This window comes from Eptesicus fuscus, chromosome 9 (assembly GCF_027574615.1).
Source record: "Eptesicus fuscus isolate TK198812 chromosome 9, DD_ASM_mEF_20220401, whole genome shotgun sequence".
NCBI classification, from domain to species: Eukaryota; Metazoa; Chordata; class Mammalia; order Chiroptera; family Vespertilionidae; genus Eptesicus; species Eptesicus fuscus.
Genome location: NC_072481.1, coordinates 91,013,757 through 91,032,208, shown reverse-complemented (window position 1 = coordinate 91,032,208; position 18,452 = coordinate 91,013,757). Strand labels below are relative to the sequence as shown.

At 42.4% G+C, this 18,452-nt stretch overlaps 1 protein-coding gene across 4 annotated transcripts in view; it reads left to right on the top strand.

Annotated features, from left to right (window-relative positions):
* CDYL (chromodomain Y like) overlaps positions 1–18,452 on the top strand; it is a 214,210-nt gene that overhangs the window by 110,698 nt on the left and 85,060 nt on the right. For 2 of the 4 annotated variants that reach the window (XM_054721522.1, XM_008154864.3), the window contains exon 2: positions 11,429–12,095. The exons of 1 other annotated variant lie outside the window; for it this stretch is intronic. In XM_054721522.1, coding sequence (XP_054577497.1) covers positions 11,429–12,095 — 667 coding nt within the window. The remainder of the gene's footprint in view (positions 1–11,428; positions 12,096–18,452) is intronic. One more of the 4 variants, XM_054721523.1, reaches the window with a different exon arrangement.

Sequence of the window (18,452 nt, the reverse complement as noted above, 5' to 3'; positions counted from 1 at the left end):
GCCAAATTCTTTTATTAAATCTCATAGTTTTTTGGTGGAGTCTTTTAGGGTTTTCTATGTATAATATCATACCATCTGCAAATAATGACAGTTTTACTTCTTCCTTTCCAATTTGGATGTCTATTTTTTCTTCTTGTTTGATTGCTGTGGTTAGAACTTCCAGTACTATGTTGAATAAGAGTGGTGAAAGTAGATATCCTTGTCTTGTTCCTATTCTTAGAGGAGATGGTTTTAATTTTGCCCAATAAATATGATGTTGGTTGTAGGTTTGTCAAATATGGCCTTTATTATGTTGAGGTATGATCCCTCTAGTCCCACTTTGATGAGAGCAATAATGATAGAAGAAGAAAAATATGTGAGGAGAAAAATAACAAAACAAACAAAACACACAGACAAAAAACGGGGGGGTGGAGGAATATGTAGGTGTAGAGCTGAAATAAAGAAAATAAGAGCAAAGAATTGGGGGAATACAGAAATGAAAACAGTTTAAAATAAAGGAGTGAAAGAAGAAAACATTTTGAAAAGGAATATAGAGGATAAAACAGACCCAAAGTAAGAAAAGAAAAAAAAAAGAGAAAGGAGAAAAGCAAGAGAGAGAAAGAAAAAAAAAAGATTGAGTAGGAGAAGGGAAGAGGAAAATTAGATATATGAACAAAATAATAGAGACTACAATAACAAATCAATAAAGCAGATAGATGAATATAAATTTAAGAAGAAAAATGGGAAAGGAAAGAGAAAAGAGAGAAGGAAAAAAAATCGGGGAAAAAAAGTGAAGTGGTTTTTGTTTCAATAGAGTTTAATGCTCCATGGAAGATCCCTTTGGATCCTACTCTTCTGATGACTGTGACTGACTGTTCTGTCTGACAGTTCCGGCCTTCCTGTGAGGTACTCAGGTGCTAACCACTGTCAGAAACAATCTGCTTGAAGCTTCAAGTGATCCATTTGTGTCCGTCTCCACGGGACTTGGCTGCAAGCAGGAGCAGCCAGTCTGCCCTCTAAAGCAGATTTGTTAGCAGTATGGGGCCCAAGGCCCCTTCAACAACTTCCTCTGATTCCTGGGGCTCTGCCTCTGCCTGCCTTTGCCTGCTAGCCAGCTGTCAATCTTACTCCAACAATCTGTTTCTGAAAGGGCTTTAGGTGGAGGAGGTGCTGTTTAGCTTTCCAGAAATGTGGTAGGTGTGTTTCCCTGTTCCCTACTCATCTGCAAGTAGCCCAGAAGATTACTCTGCCATTGGCTGGACAGAGATCCTTATATGCAGTCCAGTGAGATTTGCTGAAAACCTGGAGTTTCTATCAGCCCTCCCAAATGGGGAAATTATAGTCCGGTTCTCAGGTTAGTGCGGTGGATGGTCCCTCCCCCAATCCAATCACTGCTGATGTTCCCTGCGACTGTTCAAACCTGTAGGCTTGCCGAAACCGGTTTGGATAGATCGTCAGCCTGCGGACTGAAAGGTCCCAGGTTCGATTCCGGTCAAGGGCATGTACATTGGTTGCGGGCACATCCCCCGTGGGGGGTGTGCAGGAGGCAGCTGATCGATGTTTCTCTCTCATCAATGTTTCTAACTCTCTATCTCTCTCCCTTCCTCTCTGTAAAAAATCAATAAAATATATTTAAAAAAAAAAAACTTGTAGACTTGGCCTCTGCTTCCTTCCCCCCCCCCCCCCCGCTCTGAAGAGGTCAAAATGCTGGGTGTGGCAGGAAGGACTCCTGAAGCAGGGCAGGCTGTATCACCTTTTTCTTTTCCTGCCCTGCAGCTACTGGGAGTAGCTAACTCCTCTCAGTTAAAATGGCCATTTTGATTTGGGGGTATAGGACCAAATGCGGGACTCCTGGCATCTCCTCTCAGTGCTTCCCACCCCAGTCTCCTCTTAGACAGCTTGAGTCTGCGCCTCTCTCCCTACACCGTCGCCTCCAGTGAGTAGCTGCAAATGAAAACTCCTGTATTCTGGGTTTAAAAACCAAACCAAACCAAAATTATAGCTTTCTCTCTGACCTGCTCTGGTCTACCATCTCCAGACTCTTCCCCAGCCAGCAACCCTGCTGTCTTTCATGGCTGGATGCTAGGTGGGCCCCACGGGTCTGGGTTCTGGTACTTCAGACTGTGGAGCCCAGCCTGGATTCTGGGCCTCTGTCTTCTGAGGGAACAGACCTTCCCTTAGCCACTCCTCACTCTTGGCCTACCGTCCCTGGAAGCTGGGTTAGCTCTTCTCAAGACCTTGCCCTTCCTACTGGTCTCAGGTGTTTTTCTGTCCTTCCTTGATATAAGTCTCCACCTCAGGTGGACCTCCGTTGGTAATTCCGGGTGTATATTCCCCACTTTAGTTCTATTTCCAGTCTGTCCCTGGGAGGAGGTGCCAGAAAGGTCTTTCTACTTGGTCGCCATTTTTTCCTCTTTGCATTAGTTTTTCAATGATGTTGGCGCAACAAACAATCCTGGAGACAAAGATAGTGTCTCCTTTCAGACCTTAAGGTAGATTTGCTTATAGCTTTGGATGATAGAAATGCAACAGACATGCTACCTGACCATTACAGAGACTTGGTTGCCCAAGCTCTGGGTTCCTTACCTGTATTGTAACCTACTGCATGAGCCTGTTATCCGGCCCTCTTTATAGTGCCCTAATAGGAATCGGGGCTCAAGTAATCAGAGCAATAAAATGCTGATACTCAGACAGTTGTTACTGCTATGAGTAATAAAGGATTTTGAGGAATCTTGTATTTTACCAACATGGATGAAAATTTTGAAAGCTAACTTGGCAGACAGCAGATAGGTAAAATTTCAGATCCTTTGTGGTTCTTGAAGGTTTGTTGCAAAAAAAATTTTATTTCAGCTCTTGTTCCTCTACAAACAGCTTTTCTTGAGGTTAATTCAGGTACAAAATAGTTTACCCGTTTAGATTATATAATTAATAGGCTGTTTATAGTATTGCATCCATCACCAAGTCAATTTTACAACATTTTTATCACCTAAAAAAGAAACTTGTGTTTATTAGCTGTCACCTGCTTATGCCCTCCCTCCATTGCCTTTCCTTCCTACATCTTGCCTCCCTCTCTCCTAGCCTAAGTAACCACTAATTTACTTTCTGCCTCTAAAATCGCCTATTCTGGACATTTCTTAAAAATCGAATCATATACTAGAAGCCCAGTGCATGAAATTTGTGCACTGGGATGGGGGGGGGTCCCTCAGCCCAGCCTGCTCCCTCTCGCAGTCCAGACCCCTCACTCCTTACCACCTGCCTGCTCACTGCTCCTTACCTCTTGTCTCGCTTCTCCTTAGCACTGCCGCTGAGGCAGGAGAGGCTCCCCCCACTGCCACTGCACTCGCCAGCCATGAGCCAGGCTTCTGGCTGAACAGCACTCCCCCTGTGGGAGAGCACTGACCACCTGCCTTAAGTGCACATCATAACTCCCCCTGGTGGTCAATGCACATCATAACAACCACTCATTCTGCCATTTGGTTGATTTGCATATTAGGGTTTTATTATATAGGATGTTATTTGTGTGTGATTGGCTTCTTTTACTTAGCATAATGTTTTCAAGATTCATCCATAACTTACTTCTTTTCATGGCTAAATAAAATTCCCTTACATGGGCATATAATATTTTGTTAATCTATTCATCAGTTAATGGACATTTGGGTTATTTCTACTTTTTGACTATTATGAATAGTTCTGCTAAAAACCTTTATATACAAGTTTTGATGGGGACAGAGCTTTACTATCTCTTGAGGAGATACATAAAAGTGAAATTGCTGGGTCATATGGCAGCTATATGTAATTGTTGGAGAATCAGTCAGCACTGGGGTGCACCCTCATCTGCTTGTGGGAATATAAAGTGGCTGCACCGTTTTATATTCCCACAAGCAGCATATGAGGGCTCCATTTGTTGTAAAAAAAAAAAAAGATTATTTTATTTAATGGTCTTGGTAACCTTATAGGGAATCATTTAAACCCTGCATGCAAGGGTTTATTTCTGGGCTTTCTGGTCTATATGCTAGTTTCACACTGTTTTGATTACTATAGCTTTATAGTAAGTTTTGAAAACCAGAAATGTGAGTTCTACCTTTACTGTTCTTTTTTAAGGTTGTTGTTCTTCTTTTGAAAGGGATACTCTGAATCCCTTGCAATTGCATTTGGACTTTCAGGGTAGTACACTAATATCTGCCCAAAAAAAATTAGCTGGAATTTTAGTAGAGGTTGCATTTAATCTTTAGATCAATTTGGGAAATATTATAATACTAGAGGCGCAGTGCATGAAAATTTGTGCACTCAGGGAGGTCCCTCAGCCCAGCCTGTGCCCTCTCCCAGTCCGGGATCCCTTGGGGGATGTCCACCTGCTGACTTAGGCCCAATCCCTGGGAGATCGGGCCTAAGCTGGTAGTCAGACATCCCTCTGGCAGCCCAGGAGTCCTCGGGGGATGTCCAACTGTGGCTTAGGGAGCGGGCCTAAGCCACAGTTGGACATCCTTAGCGCTGTGGAGGAGGCTGGAGAGACTCCCACCACCACCACTGTGCTTGCAGCGGTCAGTCTGGCTTGTGGCTGAGCGGAGCTTCCTCTGTGGGAGCGCACTGACCACCAGGGGGCAGCTCCTGCATTGAGCGTCTGCCACCTGGTGGTCAGTGCGCATCATAGCAAGAGGTCATTCCACCGTTAGGGTCAATTTGCATATTGCCCTTTTATTATATAGGACTAGAGGCCCGGTGCATGAAATTTGTGCATGGGGGCGGTGTCCCTCAGCCCAGTCTGCACCCTCTCCAAGCTGGAAACCCTCGGGGGATGTCCGACTGCCGGTTTAGGATGGATCGGGCCTAAACTGACAGTTGGACATCCCTCTCGCAATCCGGGACCACTGGCTCCTAACCGCTCACCTGCCTGCCTTCCTGAACACCCCTAACCACCCTCTCCTGCCAGCCTGATCGCCCCTAAAAGCCTCTGCTTCAGCCCCCACCACCGTGGCTTTGTCTGGAAGGAGGACCGGACGACCGGAAGATGTCCGGTCGACCCAGTCTAATTAGCATATTACCCTTTTGTTAGTATAGAATAGATTATTAGTATAGATTAACACTGTTGCATCGCCTGATCCATGATTATGCAGTGTCTTTTCACTTTAACTAGGATCACTGCTACTATATACAGTTGATGCAGTATACTACTGCATGTATTTATTTTTGTATATTGATTTATGTGGCCTGTTAGGCTACTGCGCTTGTAATTCTAATAGTTTTAATTGGTCTCCTTTACGTTATTCTATATCGATCATGTCATCTGCAAATAGAGATAATTTTACTTCTCCCATTTCAATCTGGATGTCTTTTTATTTCTTTTCTTGCTTAATTACTTAGAACTTTAATACAATTTTGCATGTAAGTGGAGAGAGGTCTTGTTTTTTATTTGGGGCAGGGGAAAGGATTCAGTCTTTCACCATTTAATATATTAGCTGTGTGTATTTTCTAGATGCCCTTTATCAGGTTGAGGAAGTTCCCTCTATTTCTAGTCTATTGAGTGTTTAATTGCTCTTTATGCATCTACTGAGATTATACTGAGCCAAATCAGCTAGGGCAGTGTGTCTTTTTTTTTAGAATTTGTTTATTCATGTAAGTTACCTAAATCATTGGCATATAATCTTGGTATAATATTTGTTTGTTTACTGTTAGTCTTTGTTATACTTGGTAGCTCTCCCTCTCACAAGCAGTTTCTGTTGCCTGTTTTTTATTCCCAGTGTATGGGTCATTTGTTCTTGTGTTTTTTTCATATCTTGTAATTTTTTTATACTGAACATTTTAGATTATATGTAACAGCTCTGGATACTGGATTTATTTTTGTTACTTGCTTGGTGGTTTGATTTATGTCTTGGCAAGACTAATATAGTGGTCTATTCCCCCATTATGAGGCTTTGATGCGATTCCTAGAGGTCCCAGCTTTGGGTGAGTGGGATGACAGTGGTTTGACTAGGGTCTTCTTTGCCTCTTTCCCTTCTTGCTAAGCTGCTGGCTTTATTTGGTAGTACACCTAGCTCTTTAGACTCTACTAATTATTCTACTGATTTTGACAATGCCTGGTGCATAAATTGTTCAGAAGCCTGATCCAATTAAATGTAGGCAGGGGTAGTTTTTTTGTCCAGTCTTTGAGATTTGTTATTATCCCAAGAAAGCACTTCTTGGCTGTCACTCTCCCTGGTTCTCCCTGGTGAACTAGGTGAGCTATAGTTTAATTTGTTGCTTTTAGTTATCATTTTCAAGAACATCCATAGGTTTAAACTTTCTGAAACTCTGTCTCAAATAAAGTCACATTTCTTTTCTTATAGATACCTCTCCCCCAGGCAAAATCTCTGAACCACTAGTCTGATGCCAAGTAAGTGGTAACCTCTGGTCTCAGCTTGCCTCTCCCAGCATTGAATTTCTCCCCAATGAGTGGATTGGGGCAAGAGCAGTCAAAACCCCAGTATTTTTGTCCTGTCGCCCCTGGGGTAGAGCCTCCATATGAGTAAGGCCAGTTTGAGGAAAGGAGCCCCTGACCTTGACTCTCTGTCAATCCTCATCAGGGATTTATTTGCCTCTTCTACTTTGAGTGGGAGAGAGGGAATGCTGTAGCCCGAATCCTGGTGAGAGATGGTAGCTGTTGTCACTCTGAACTGGGTGGGGAAAGAAGGAAGTGGGTCAGGGCTCAAAAGTCACAAACTTTCTTTGTTCTTATCAAGTGTTAGCAGGTTTTCTTGAGTAAATCTTTCTTCATTCGCTCCATGGCCATAGAGTTTAGTTTTAGGATTTTTTTTCCCCACCAACTTTGCTTATTGGAAGTGTGTCTGCCGAGCTCCTTATAATGCCATTCCAGATATGAAACTCTACCTCGTGTTTAAGTTTGACTATGTTGGTATGGTTTGTGCTGAACATCATCTGCTTCCTTCCCAGAATGTGAAATTTTGATGCATGTTAGGCAGAGGGTGCCTGTGTTACCAACCCCCAGTAAAAATCCTGGATATTGAATCTCTAATGAGCTTCTCTGATAGATAACACTTCGCATGTGTTGCAACAACTCATAGCAATTGGTGTAAGACCCAACTCAAAGCACATTCAGTGTGTCTCCACTGGGAGAGAAACCATGTAAGCCTGCAGTTGGTTTCCCCCAGGCTTGATCCCTTTGCTTATTTTGCTTAATATCCTTCCACTGTAATAAATCATAGCTGTGAGTGGGACTGTATGCTGAGTCCTGTGAAACCTCCTAGTGAATCATCAAACTTGGGGGTGGTTTGGGTTCTCCCAACATACCAACTGTTGCTTTCCCCTGGCCTGGTATAGTTCAGGAGATTGCTGAGGACTTGAAGGGGTTAATATGTTGGGGTGGGGGGCTTCTCTTTGTTATCGATTCCTCAGATGTTAGCCACTCTGTTCAGTCCTGACTCAGCTCTTGGATACTAAAGCCTGTAAGACTCCACTTTCTGACTGTATGCTGTCAGCAGCAAATTAGGGAGCACAGAAGTCATTGGGTACCCTTGTTTTAAGAGTCCAATCTCCTTGGTGTTGGGCTCTTGGTTTCTTTCTAGTGCTGTCAAATAGTTATGTTTATATTAGTCCTCTATATCTTGCAGTAGAACCATCTGCCTGTTTTCTTACTAGTTAACAACTGTTCTTAGTTAATGCAAGTTTCAGATTGCTGGTGAAAAACGGATCTTCTTCATCTAAAAAGCTGTTGCTTTTCCAAGGTCCACCAGAATTCTTTTATATAAGGGTTTTATTTATTTACTAGAGGCCCAGTGCATGAAAATTCATGCTTTGGAGCAGGGTCCCTCAGCCCTGCCTGCCCCCTCTCACAGTCCAGGAGCCCTCAGGGGCAGGAGGTGACCCAGCGATCAGGGAAAGGCGACGCCCCATCACACTTCTGCTGCTGCCACTGTTGGCAGCGCAAGCCTCGGGTGGCCCTGGGCTTCTGGGCAGCCGCCATCCTAGGCTTGCCTGCACCTTGGGCCGGCCCTGGGGGGCTGGGGGGTTGAGGAGACTGGGGGACTCTGGAGGTAGGTGCCCCGGCGGGGCTGAGGGGACTGGGTGTCTCCATCTTGTGGCTGTGGGTGCTGCCATCTTTGAGGGTGGGACAGTCAATTAGCATATTCCCTCCTTATTGGCTGTGTGCGCTGCCATCTTTGCGACAGTGTGAGGGTCAATTAGCATATTCCCTCTTTATTAGATAGAATTTATTTTTCCATAATGATGCTCTGTTATTCCAAATTACCCAGCCATTGGTGTAATACCCAAACCCAAGAAAAGCTTTCACCATTGCTTGTGTTTTCAAAGTTATTCTAACAGCCTATTTCCACTGTTCTGGGAGGCATCCAATTAAGTATTAACAACCGGTATGGATGCTGACACAGTTATTGATGATGATACAATGTGACAAACTTTTCCTGCTGAGTATATTTTGTAGCTTGGTCTTTTTCTTGTAAGCCAATATATTTACATGCTTTGCCCTGATATTGTTTCTCAGACTATTTGGTATTGTAATTGCAACCATGACAGTTGCTCTTTCATCCTTCTCTTACTGAGCTCTTTAACCAGTTTGGGTTTCTCCTTGGATTTTTTTTGTTCATGTGTTAGCAAACTTTTTGCCTATCCTTTTGTTTCTGTCTTCCACAATCCTGTAGAACATTCCTGGGCCTAGAGATCCTGCACTGTGCTCTGAGGTAGGTAAAATGGGTTCGGTGTTTGGAATGACCCTTTTTGATTAATTTTACTGCTCTGTACATCATCAGAGAACTTTATAATACTAAGAAAGGCTTGGTTTTACTTGTTTCACATTTCGTTTTTTTAGATTGAGTTTTAGAAGGAAATTCTAACAGAGAACTTTGGTCAGTTTACTATGCCACTGGTACTCAATGAAGTTGTTATGATTTGTATTTGCCAGAATTTTATTCCACATATGATTGTGGGTAACATTGCAAAACACTACCTTGGTAATGTAGATGAGATTTTTATGCCTTTCTTCATTTTGTTTTGGTTTTTAAAAATCTTAGTAGAAATTATCTGCAATTCTTTACTTCTATGAAGAGTTGGTTTTGTATAAAGTTCTTTGCATTGAAATTGTGTAACTAGAAGTGGAACCCTGCATTATATACTTTGAGAAAGATAGTTTGTTGATACTGTTTTTCAGAAAGTTATATTGTCAGGAAGAGGGAGAACTCAAGGGGAAGGGACTGGACACTTGAAGAAAGATTTATTTATGTGTCTCTCTTCTGGTTTTCCTCCCTCACAACTATAATTGTTGGAAATAATTTTAGGCTTAATATGCCAGTAAAACATTTTGTGGAATTCAGGTGATACATTTTGGTGGGAGATTAATTTATTTTAGCAACTCAGAGTAGGAATCAACAGAACTTTCTGTTTAAGCTTTCAAAGAGGAGGACATATGTCCTTGCATTGAAGGGGGGGAGGGATGTTCATGTCCCCAGTTTAGTCTGAAGTTGGTATTAGAGGCCTGTCGTGGTTGTTAATAGTTGAAAAAAAATCAAAAGTGTAATATTTTATGACACGTGAAAATTGCAAGATCCTAATTTTAGTGTCCATAACTAGTTTTTTTGGATGTGTGTATGTTTGTTTGTTTAATAACACCTCATCCACGTGTTGCTTGTAGCTGCTTTGGTGCTACAGTCGCAGAGTTGAGTAGCTGTCAGACCACATGGCCCATGTGGTCCTTTACATAATGTTCACCACCCCCTGATCTAACATTTCCCCTGTTACTGCCTTTTTCAGTGTCTAAACAAAGCTGGCCACTGAGTATACAGAAAACGCACCACATGCACCCTCCACATCTGCTAAACTGGTTCCTGTTGTACCTCCTTTGGGTTTCCTGAGAGAGCGGCAGAACTGGGGGGGCGGGGGGGGGGGGGGGGGGGACTGGCAAGAGAAGGTTCCAGAGGTACATTCCAAAGACACTTACCCTGCTTCATGAGCCCCCTGCTTTAGCTTTAAGGAAATGGAAGAAAGGGAAATGAGGTCCTCTGGTTTACTGTACTTACGTTTCTGGAATGAAAATTGATTTAGAAAAAAAATAGTATTAAACATAGTTTTGTCTTGGGACAGTCTCTTTACCCCTTGTATTTAAAACTTTTAAATTTTTTCTACCACGAAACTGATTTACATGGAATTTTCCAGAAGTATGTTTTTTTCTTAAGTTGAAATACTTTTGCCTTTATACATAGTTCTTCACAAGCAAAGGAGTGGGCGGTTGGGGGGGGGGGTGAGGGGAGGAGAGGATTATTTTCAAAGCTCTCCATGCTACAGTATGCATTGTGTGGACTTACATATGCAGATCTGGTATTACTTAATGGCTCTGTGGAGATCTTTTAGGCATTCGATCTGCCATCTGCTAAAAAAAGGCCTTTCTTTACCCTTAATCCTTTTTGACCGGGAGCAACAATGTGATTTAATTTTAGGCTTTTCTATAGTTAAGGACTCTAATTCTCTAAATCCAGGTAAATATATTTGAGGGGTAGGGGGAGCAGGGTTGAGAGTAGGGGTATGATAGGGTGGGTTATTCTACCATTCTCCAAAAGTGTCTGTAGTTGTATTAATTAGTCTCTGTTGTTTTGGAACTAAATACACTATTATGTCATCTAACCTATACTTTTCGAGAAAGTTACTGATGTTCATGATTAAATAAATAGCTGTATGACTGTAGCCCTCTACTTACAAGGTATGGAGGTACATGCTGCCATTGGGGAAGTAGGCCCATGGTATTTATGTTAACTGGAGAGGTAACGAGATTCTAAATATTTCTCCAGTAACATGGAGGACATTATGTCAAGTATATTTTGTTCATATGAGTCATAGATTTTCCATTTACATTTAGGATGTTAAGGTAGTAGAATTTGTCACAGTAATGTTTTATGGAAAGGTATAAATTCATAAATTTGATATGGTATATATTAAGTTCAAAGATTAACAGCATCTCCCTTTAAAGATGATAGCGTAAAATTAGTTAAAACCCAGATTTGAAGATAAATAACCTAGCCATTCTAGACTGTTTTATTACCAATAAAGCATTATGTTTTCGGTTAACCTTTTTAATTTTCACTGAGTGCTTCTAAAGGATACTTGTGGTCCCAGTAATGTTCCCTCTGTGAGCCAGTTCCGCACCTCAAAGGCTCTTAGCCCCTCATAGGTTTGTTCATTTACCACAGCCCGTTTATTGCTTGAGTGCCTGCTCTTGGTAACTTAAGGATGACCAGGCAAAAGGCTATGGGTGACTGTTATTATATTTTGTTGGACTTAATTTCAAGGAAATTGCAAAAATTACATATGTTCTGTTACTTTTCTGTTTTCAGGTGATTTGATTTAGGGAAGAAATCATTTTCACTATTGTGGTTTTTATTATTTTTGATGTTATTAAGCTTGTATTGTTTAGATATTATGTTTATACTTTTTTCTTTTCTTTTATAAACAGGTAGAAAGCATTGTTGACAAAAGGAAAAACAAAAAAGGGAAGACAGAATATTTGGTTCGGTGGAAAGGCTACGACAGTGAGGATGACACTTGGGAACCAGAACAGCATCTTGTGAACTGTGAGGAATACATTCATGATTTTAACAGACGCCACACTGAAAAGCAGAAAGAAAACACATTAACCAGAACAAATAGGACCTCTCCAAACAATGCCCGGAAACAGATTTCCAGATCCACCAACAGCAATTTTTCTAAGACCACTCCTAAATCACTAGTGATTGGCAAAGACCCTGAGTCCAAAAACAGTCAACTATTTGCTGCCAGCCAGAAGTTCAGGAAAAACACAACTCCATCTCTCTCGAACCGAAAGAATATGGACCTAGCAAAATCAGGTATAAAGATACTTGTGCCTAAGAGTCCCATTAAGAGCAGGACCACAGTGGACGGCTTTCAGAGTGAGAGCCCTGAGAAACTGGACCCCGTTGAGCAGGGTCAGGGGGATACGGTGACACCGGAAGTGGCAGCTGAAAAGCCAGTCGGAGCTTTATTGGGCCCTGGTGCCGAGCGAGCTAGAATGGGGAGCAGGCCCCGAATACACCCACTGGTGCCTCAGGTGTCTGGCTCCGTGACTGCAGCCATGGCCACGGGATTGGCTGTTAATGGAAAAGGTGAGTGTCTAGGTGAGCGGCTCAGCGGTTGTCGTCCCTGTCAATGCCATGGGCTATTAACTCAGCATGTGTGGTGGTTTTTCAAACGGGTATGGGTGCCCCTTCCCTCTGTGTCTGTCCTACTCTAGATGGCAAGGAATCTGCAGAGTCTGTAACAGATGTCTGATTAACCATTGAGAGATATTGCCAGCTTCTCCTTTCTTGAAGCCTTTGGCACTTCTCTCATAATCAGAACTGGCGAGTCTGTTTAATTTGGCACCCACAAACTTCCATCACATTGACTCAACTCTAAATAGGTTAATGTTGGTATTTTTTTTACAGGAAGTTTTATTCTGAAGCCACCTACCTTTATACATCTTAGACACTGAGTCTCATGTTAACAATCTTAGTATAACCAGTGTTGATTAGAAATCATGATCCTTATTTTGCTAACCCATTTAAATAATCAGAAATGCCTTTCAATGAGGGTTTACCTAGTACCCCTGCTCCTGAATTCTGCAGCCTAGTTGGTGATACCATAACCTCTCCATCTCCTAAGACAGCAGACAGCTTCCTTCCCTCCACTTGCCCATGCCTAGCTAGCTACCAGTTTGTACAAATTCTATTAAGTGTTTCTCTGATAGTAAGCTCCACTCGTCCTCCCTCACTTTAGGTCTTGGTGATTTCTTACCTGCCATAAATTTCTAATTGCTCACCTGTATTCTGCCTTTTGAGAGTTTCCCATGCATTCTTGAACAGGGAGGGGGACCCCAGTTGCCAGTCTGATGTTAACACCATTGCCTTAGTTAGCAGATGTGCTCATAAGTATCTCTGCTGGGCCCTCACCTACCGTTCTCTCTCTCTCTCTCTCTCTCTCTCTCTCTCTCTCTCTCTCTCTCTCTCTCTCTCTCTCTCTCCAAGTCAGTACTCCTGCCATTCCCTTTTCCTTACCTGTGTGTCTCCCTCAAGTAATGCTAAGTAGATAATGTACAACAAAATGAAATGATCCCAGTTTGCTTAGGGGAGCTGTTTTTCTCTAAAGAAAATTCATCTAATACACTACTCTAACCATCTTACAGTGGTGCCTCCGACAAATTTTGGCTTAGGCCCCTGTGTAACAGTGAAGAAGTATGTTGAAATATGGGGTTTACCTTTGGACAGTAAGTTGCCATCTTGCTAGTGATATTCAGATACACACTTTCCCCAAATGCAGCACCTCTTCCCTATTCCAAAAGTTTCGCCTTCACCTGTGTAAAGGAACTGTGTGAGCTCATTTAGAGTTGACTTTGTATTGTTGACCTGTTCGTGAGTATAGTTTTCTCTTACTTTGTTGTAAATGAAGGACCATAGGAGTTCATAGGTAGAAGATAATTTATAAAGCTGCTAATAGTATGCTTTATTCTACAGATAGGGAAGACGAGTCCAGAGAGAGCGTGATGTTCAGACAGGACTAAAAGCAGATATGGAATCAGAGCATTTCTCAATTTTTACTACCGAGTTTTTCTCAACATTGCAAGCAAGCCTCCACAGGACAAAGGAACATCTACCTCTTGATTGATTATTTAGGGTCAGGCCCTGTGCTGGGCTCTGTGACTACAAAAAAGGGCTGGGCCCTGCTGTCACCCTCTGGGACAGGGGTTGACAAACTACAGCCTGTGGCCAAACCCAGTGCACCATTTGTTTTTGTAGGATTTACAAGCTAAGAATGGTTTTTATGTTTTATAATGTTTGAAAAAAATAAAAGGAATTATATTTCATGACAGGTAAAATATAAGAAATTCAAATTTGTGTTCATAAATAAAGTTCTATTGGAACACAGCCATAGTCATTTGTTCACTTATGGTCTGTGGCTGCTTTCCAGCCACAGGGATAGAGTTGAATCACTGTGACAGAGACCTTATAGCTGCAGAACTGAAAAATTTATCTGACTCTTTACAGAAAAGGTTTCCTAACCTCTGCTCTAGGAAGCCACAGTTCCCCCTTGATTGTCTACAAAAGTTGTATGTACCTGCCTTTGGCAGGGGGTGTCATGATTTTCCAAACTTTTGACCCCTAAGTTTTTTACATTCTTCTTTTACCACACTTACGCAGGGTTAACTGCCCTCAGCAAAAACCTTCAGTTTTATGTATAATAAGTATGCTGGTCTCTATTTAAATAAGGAGCTGCTGACTTCTATGTTTATTACTCTTCCCATATCAAAAAAATTAAATGTCCTTAAGGATGGCTATGGTTAGAACCACGAGGGATGTGAAAGCATAAAATCTTACATTATTTTTATCTTGTTCTATGGAGTTAGGTATTTGGGGTTGGAATAACACTGTTTCCAAGGCCCTTGTGGCTGCCCTTCTCTCCTGACCCTGAGTCCTATATACTCTCTACTTACAAGAGAGGAAGCATGGAAGCAACTCAGGAATGTTTTTAGGGCAGTGGTAAATGGCATCCCTGATGGCCATGATCTAAATCAGGTTTGCAGACCAAGAAAGAAAAGAACCAGCATCTACCCCCTCAGGAGCCTGCAGTTGGAGTTCCTTCCTGAAAAAAATGCGATACCAAAAACAAGTGGTGTCTTGCGTAGACAACTTGGCACCTACCAAAGGCCTTTGCTTCTCCTCACCCTTCCCCTTTTTAGGAAGTTGCTTCCGTTGTTCCCTCAATTGGAGTGTAAGCTCCATTAAGGGATTTTGTTTTGCCAGGACTAAATCTTACTGTCTGGAGTAGTGCCTGCGCATAGTAGGTGCTCTGCAAATGTTTGTGGAGGGAATGATTCCATTGCTCACTAAAGGCAAGGTGCTCTCTAAAGACAAGGATGGTAATGAGTCTTGTAGCCTTGTCACTGGGTCACACTAAAATGGGAAGGAAAAATGCTATTGAAATGACAAACTATGTGGGCCAGAAGCACGGGAACATTCCAGAAAACCTCTTACTTGCTCTCAGGGTGCACCTTTCCTGGATGACAGGCAGCACTGAAACTATGTTAGCTTCATTTTTTAATTTTTAAAGCAGTTGTTTGGTTTTACTTTCTATATTAATTGTAGAGCTACATAAGAAAACTAATGAGTATTTCAAAAACAAATTAAAACAAATACTCATGGCATCATTGGGAAATGAACCATCTTTTTAAAAATATTAATTGAGTGTGAAGGATATTTTTGCCACCAAATACAACAGATATTAAAATACCTGTTAGCCAAAAGAGTAAATGTTTCTGGAGAATTTTAACACACATGATTACTTTTACAGAATAACCATGTGTGTGTATCCTTAGTTTTTAACTTTTAAATATTAAACAAAGATTTAAGGATGAATATATTGCTTCACTCAGAAATATGAGAAATGTTAAAACTTAAGTGATACACCTATCTTCTGTCTGTTATTCTTTGAATCGCCTAACAATTTAATCCTACAAAAGAAATAATTCTTTTATATTTTTTAATTAAAAATCTTCAGACAAATCCTCTTTAATATATTTGAGATAGGTTGAGATAAACAATTGATACTTCATTAATGACTATATTAATGTAGTCCTTTAGTTTTCCTTATGCTTAAGTAATAATAGAAATGAGAGCTCTCTCCATAAAACAACTTTCGTTCTTATGTACTATCTGTATATATAAAAGCCTAAAGCCACCAAACGACTGGTTGATCAGTCGCTATGACGCACATTGACCACCAGGGAGCAGACGCTCAATGCAGGAGCTGCCCTCTGGTGGTCAGTGCGCTCCACAGGGGGAGCGCCACTCAGCTGACTGACAGGTGCCAGACGCAGGGCTCACGGCTGGCAGCCACAGCCTGGAGACCACAGCGGAGCAGCAGCGAGCCTACTGAGCAGTGGCAGCAGCAGGCACAGCGGGGCCAGGATGAGCAAGTGTGGCAGGCACCAGTTTCGGCCCGATCCCTGCAGGCTACTCCAAGGGACCCCCACCAGTGCACGAATCCGTGCACCAGGCCTCTAGTATAGTAATAATTTCCAATTAATGTCATATTTCAGCTTTGGGGTAGTCCTCTCAAACAGTATATAATCATCTCACACCACACTTGTGCCCCAGATGTTGTTCACCATGAGACTGAACTAATATTTGTCTTTTCACTTCCTGTTTTTGAGTCTAAGTTGGCTGCTCTTCCAAGTCAGTCACATTTTAAATCAAAAATGAAGGAAGACTATTTAAAAACTCAGATTATCAGGAACCTCTTGAAAGAAGACACTAAGGAGTCAAATTCTCCAAGGTGGCTTGGACACTTGGACTGGAAGAAAGAGAGCTTATTCCCTCAGAGAGTAAATCCTGGTGGAAAAGATGCAGAGAAATATCCAGAACCGATGGAGAAACACAATACTTCTCATGGTAAAATGGGAAAGCACTGTGGCAAACATTTTAATCTTCTCCTTTAGAATCTTCTATATTGCCTAGTCCAATTGTTTATATGTGATTTGTACTTAATTAACATTTGTGTGGGAATGAAGGAGTTGCTGGAGGAATTTCTGTTATTCTACTTTCATTATTGCTATTTTCTAAAATCTGTGAAAAGAGAAGATTTTGGGGGTAATTGGGAGAACTTGCCAAGAAAACAAGAGCTAGGGCAAGTTTTGAGCTTGCTTGCAAATATGGAATGACATATGATTCTTTCAGCTGGAAAAACTGAAGAAAACATCTGTCGATTAAGGGTGCAGAAAACCCTTTTAATATATCAGTGAATAATTTTGCTGTATAGCAATATCCAGCAGGCAACTTTATCTATACTAATGAAAGGGTAATATGCTAATTAGACCAGATAGCCTGGACGTCATTTAGGACGTCCTTCCTGACAAAGCCAGGGCCCTGGCTGGGCCACCCAGGGTCCCGGGTGCCTGCAGCCAGCTAGAGGGAGTGAAGCCTGGGTCCTGGGTGTTTGTGGCCAGCGAGAGGGAGGGAAGCCCTGGTCCCAGGTGCATGCGGCTGGCCGGAGGAGGGAAGCCTGGGTCCTGGGTGTGGGGGCCAAGGCAGAGGCAGTTAGGGACAATCAGGCAGGCAGGCAAGCAGTTAGGTGTGATCAGGCAGGCAGAGGTGGTTAGGGGTGATCAGGCTGGTAGGAGAGCAGTTAGGGGCAATCGGGCAGGCAGGCAGGCAGAGTGGTTAGGGGTGTCAGACAGGCAGGCGAGCAGTTAGGAGCCAGCGGGCCCAGATTGTGAGAGCCTAAAACCGGCAGTCAGACATCCCCCAAGGAGTCTCGGATTGCGAGAGGGTGCAGGCCGGGTTGAGGGGACCCTCACCCCCCACCCCATGCACAAATTTTGTGCACCGGGCCTCTAGTAGATAATAACTAGGCCCCTCACCCAGATTTGTTCACTGTAGAGCTCAGTATCATTCAGAACAGTAGAGCCTTTCCACTGTCTTGAGCACTTGGTCATTTGGAGACAGAAATGACCTCAGTGTGTGATTCTGTGCATTTGCTATTGTTACCCCCAAGCTACAGTCTCTGAAGTCTTTTTCTGTAATTTTTTTCAGTTGGGCTGGCTTCTTCCTCCTCCTCATCTGTCCCCCAACATAGTAGTGCACCTGTAGCGTTTATAGCTGTGTCGTCATCAAATTCTCTGAATCTCAACCTCCTGAAAGAGGACTTCCCATTCACCTTTTTACCTTCACTGAAATCAGAACCTATACCACAGGCCGCCTCCTTCCCTCGCAGTCTCTGGAGTAGAATACTCATCTACTGTGATGGCTGGGGCAGTGAAAGCCAGACACTTCCAGATGAAGGCCCTTCCTTGTTGAGTCTTATTTTCTGACTTTTCTCCCTGCTTGTTACTGTCTGATTGATCAGCCTCATGGTCCTATTTCAGCATTCCTCCAAGACTTGGGCTTCTGAGTCACCCCATGACTTGGGCTTCTGAGTCATCTCTGTGTCCCTGCATTGTGCTAGACTCATTGCATCAATCTGTCGCTAGTCACCATACCTGCTACTCTTAAGGAATGCCCATTTTACTGATAACGCTAGGCTGGAGGAAGTGAAGGGACTAGAATTCAATAGCCCCTTTTTCTCAGGATTCTCCTTTTTTAAAAACTTGTTTTCACCATAATTCTCACTTTTCTTATAAGCCAGGCTTCTGGAGAATATGGTTCACAGTTGCTTTCTCTTTTCTTTTCCTACTCACTCTTCTGTCTGGCTCCTGTCCTAGATCATTCTCCAGTATTCAGTACCTTGGCCCCTGATCACCTCCTAATTAACAAATCTGGTGCTTCAGTCTTTATCAGAACACATCACTCCCAGCCACATGTATTATGATTCACCATGTCTTTGTTTTTGTTTTGTTTTCATTTTTAATTGTAGTAACAAGCACATACATTAACTTTACCATCTTAAATATTTTGAGTATATAGTTCAGAATGTTAAAGTATATTTACTTT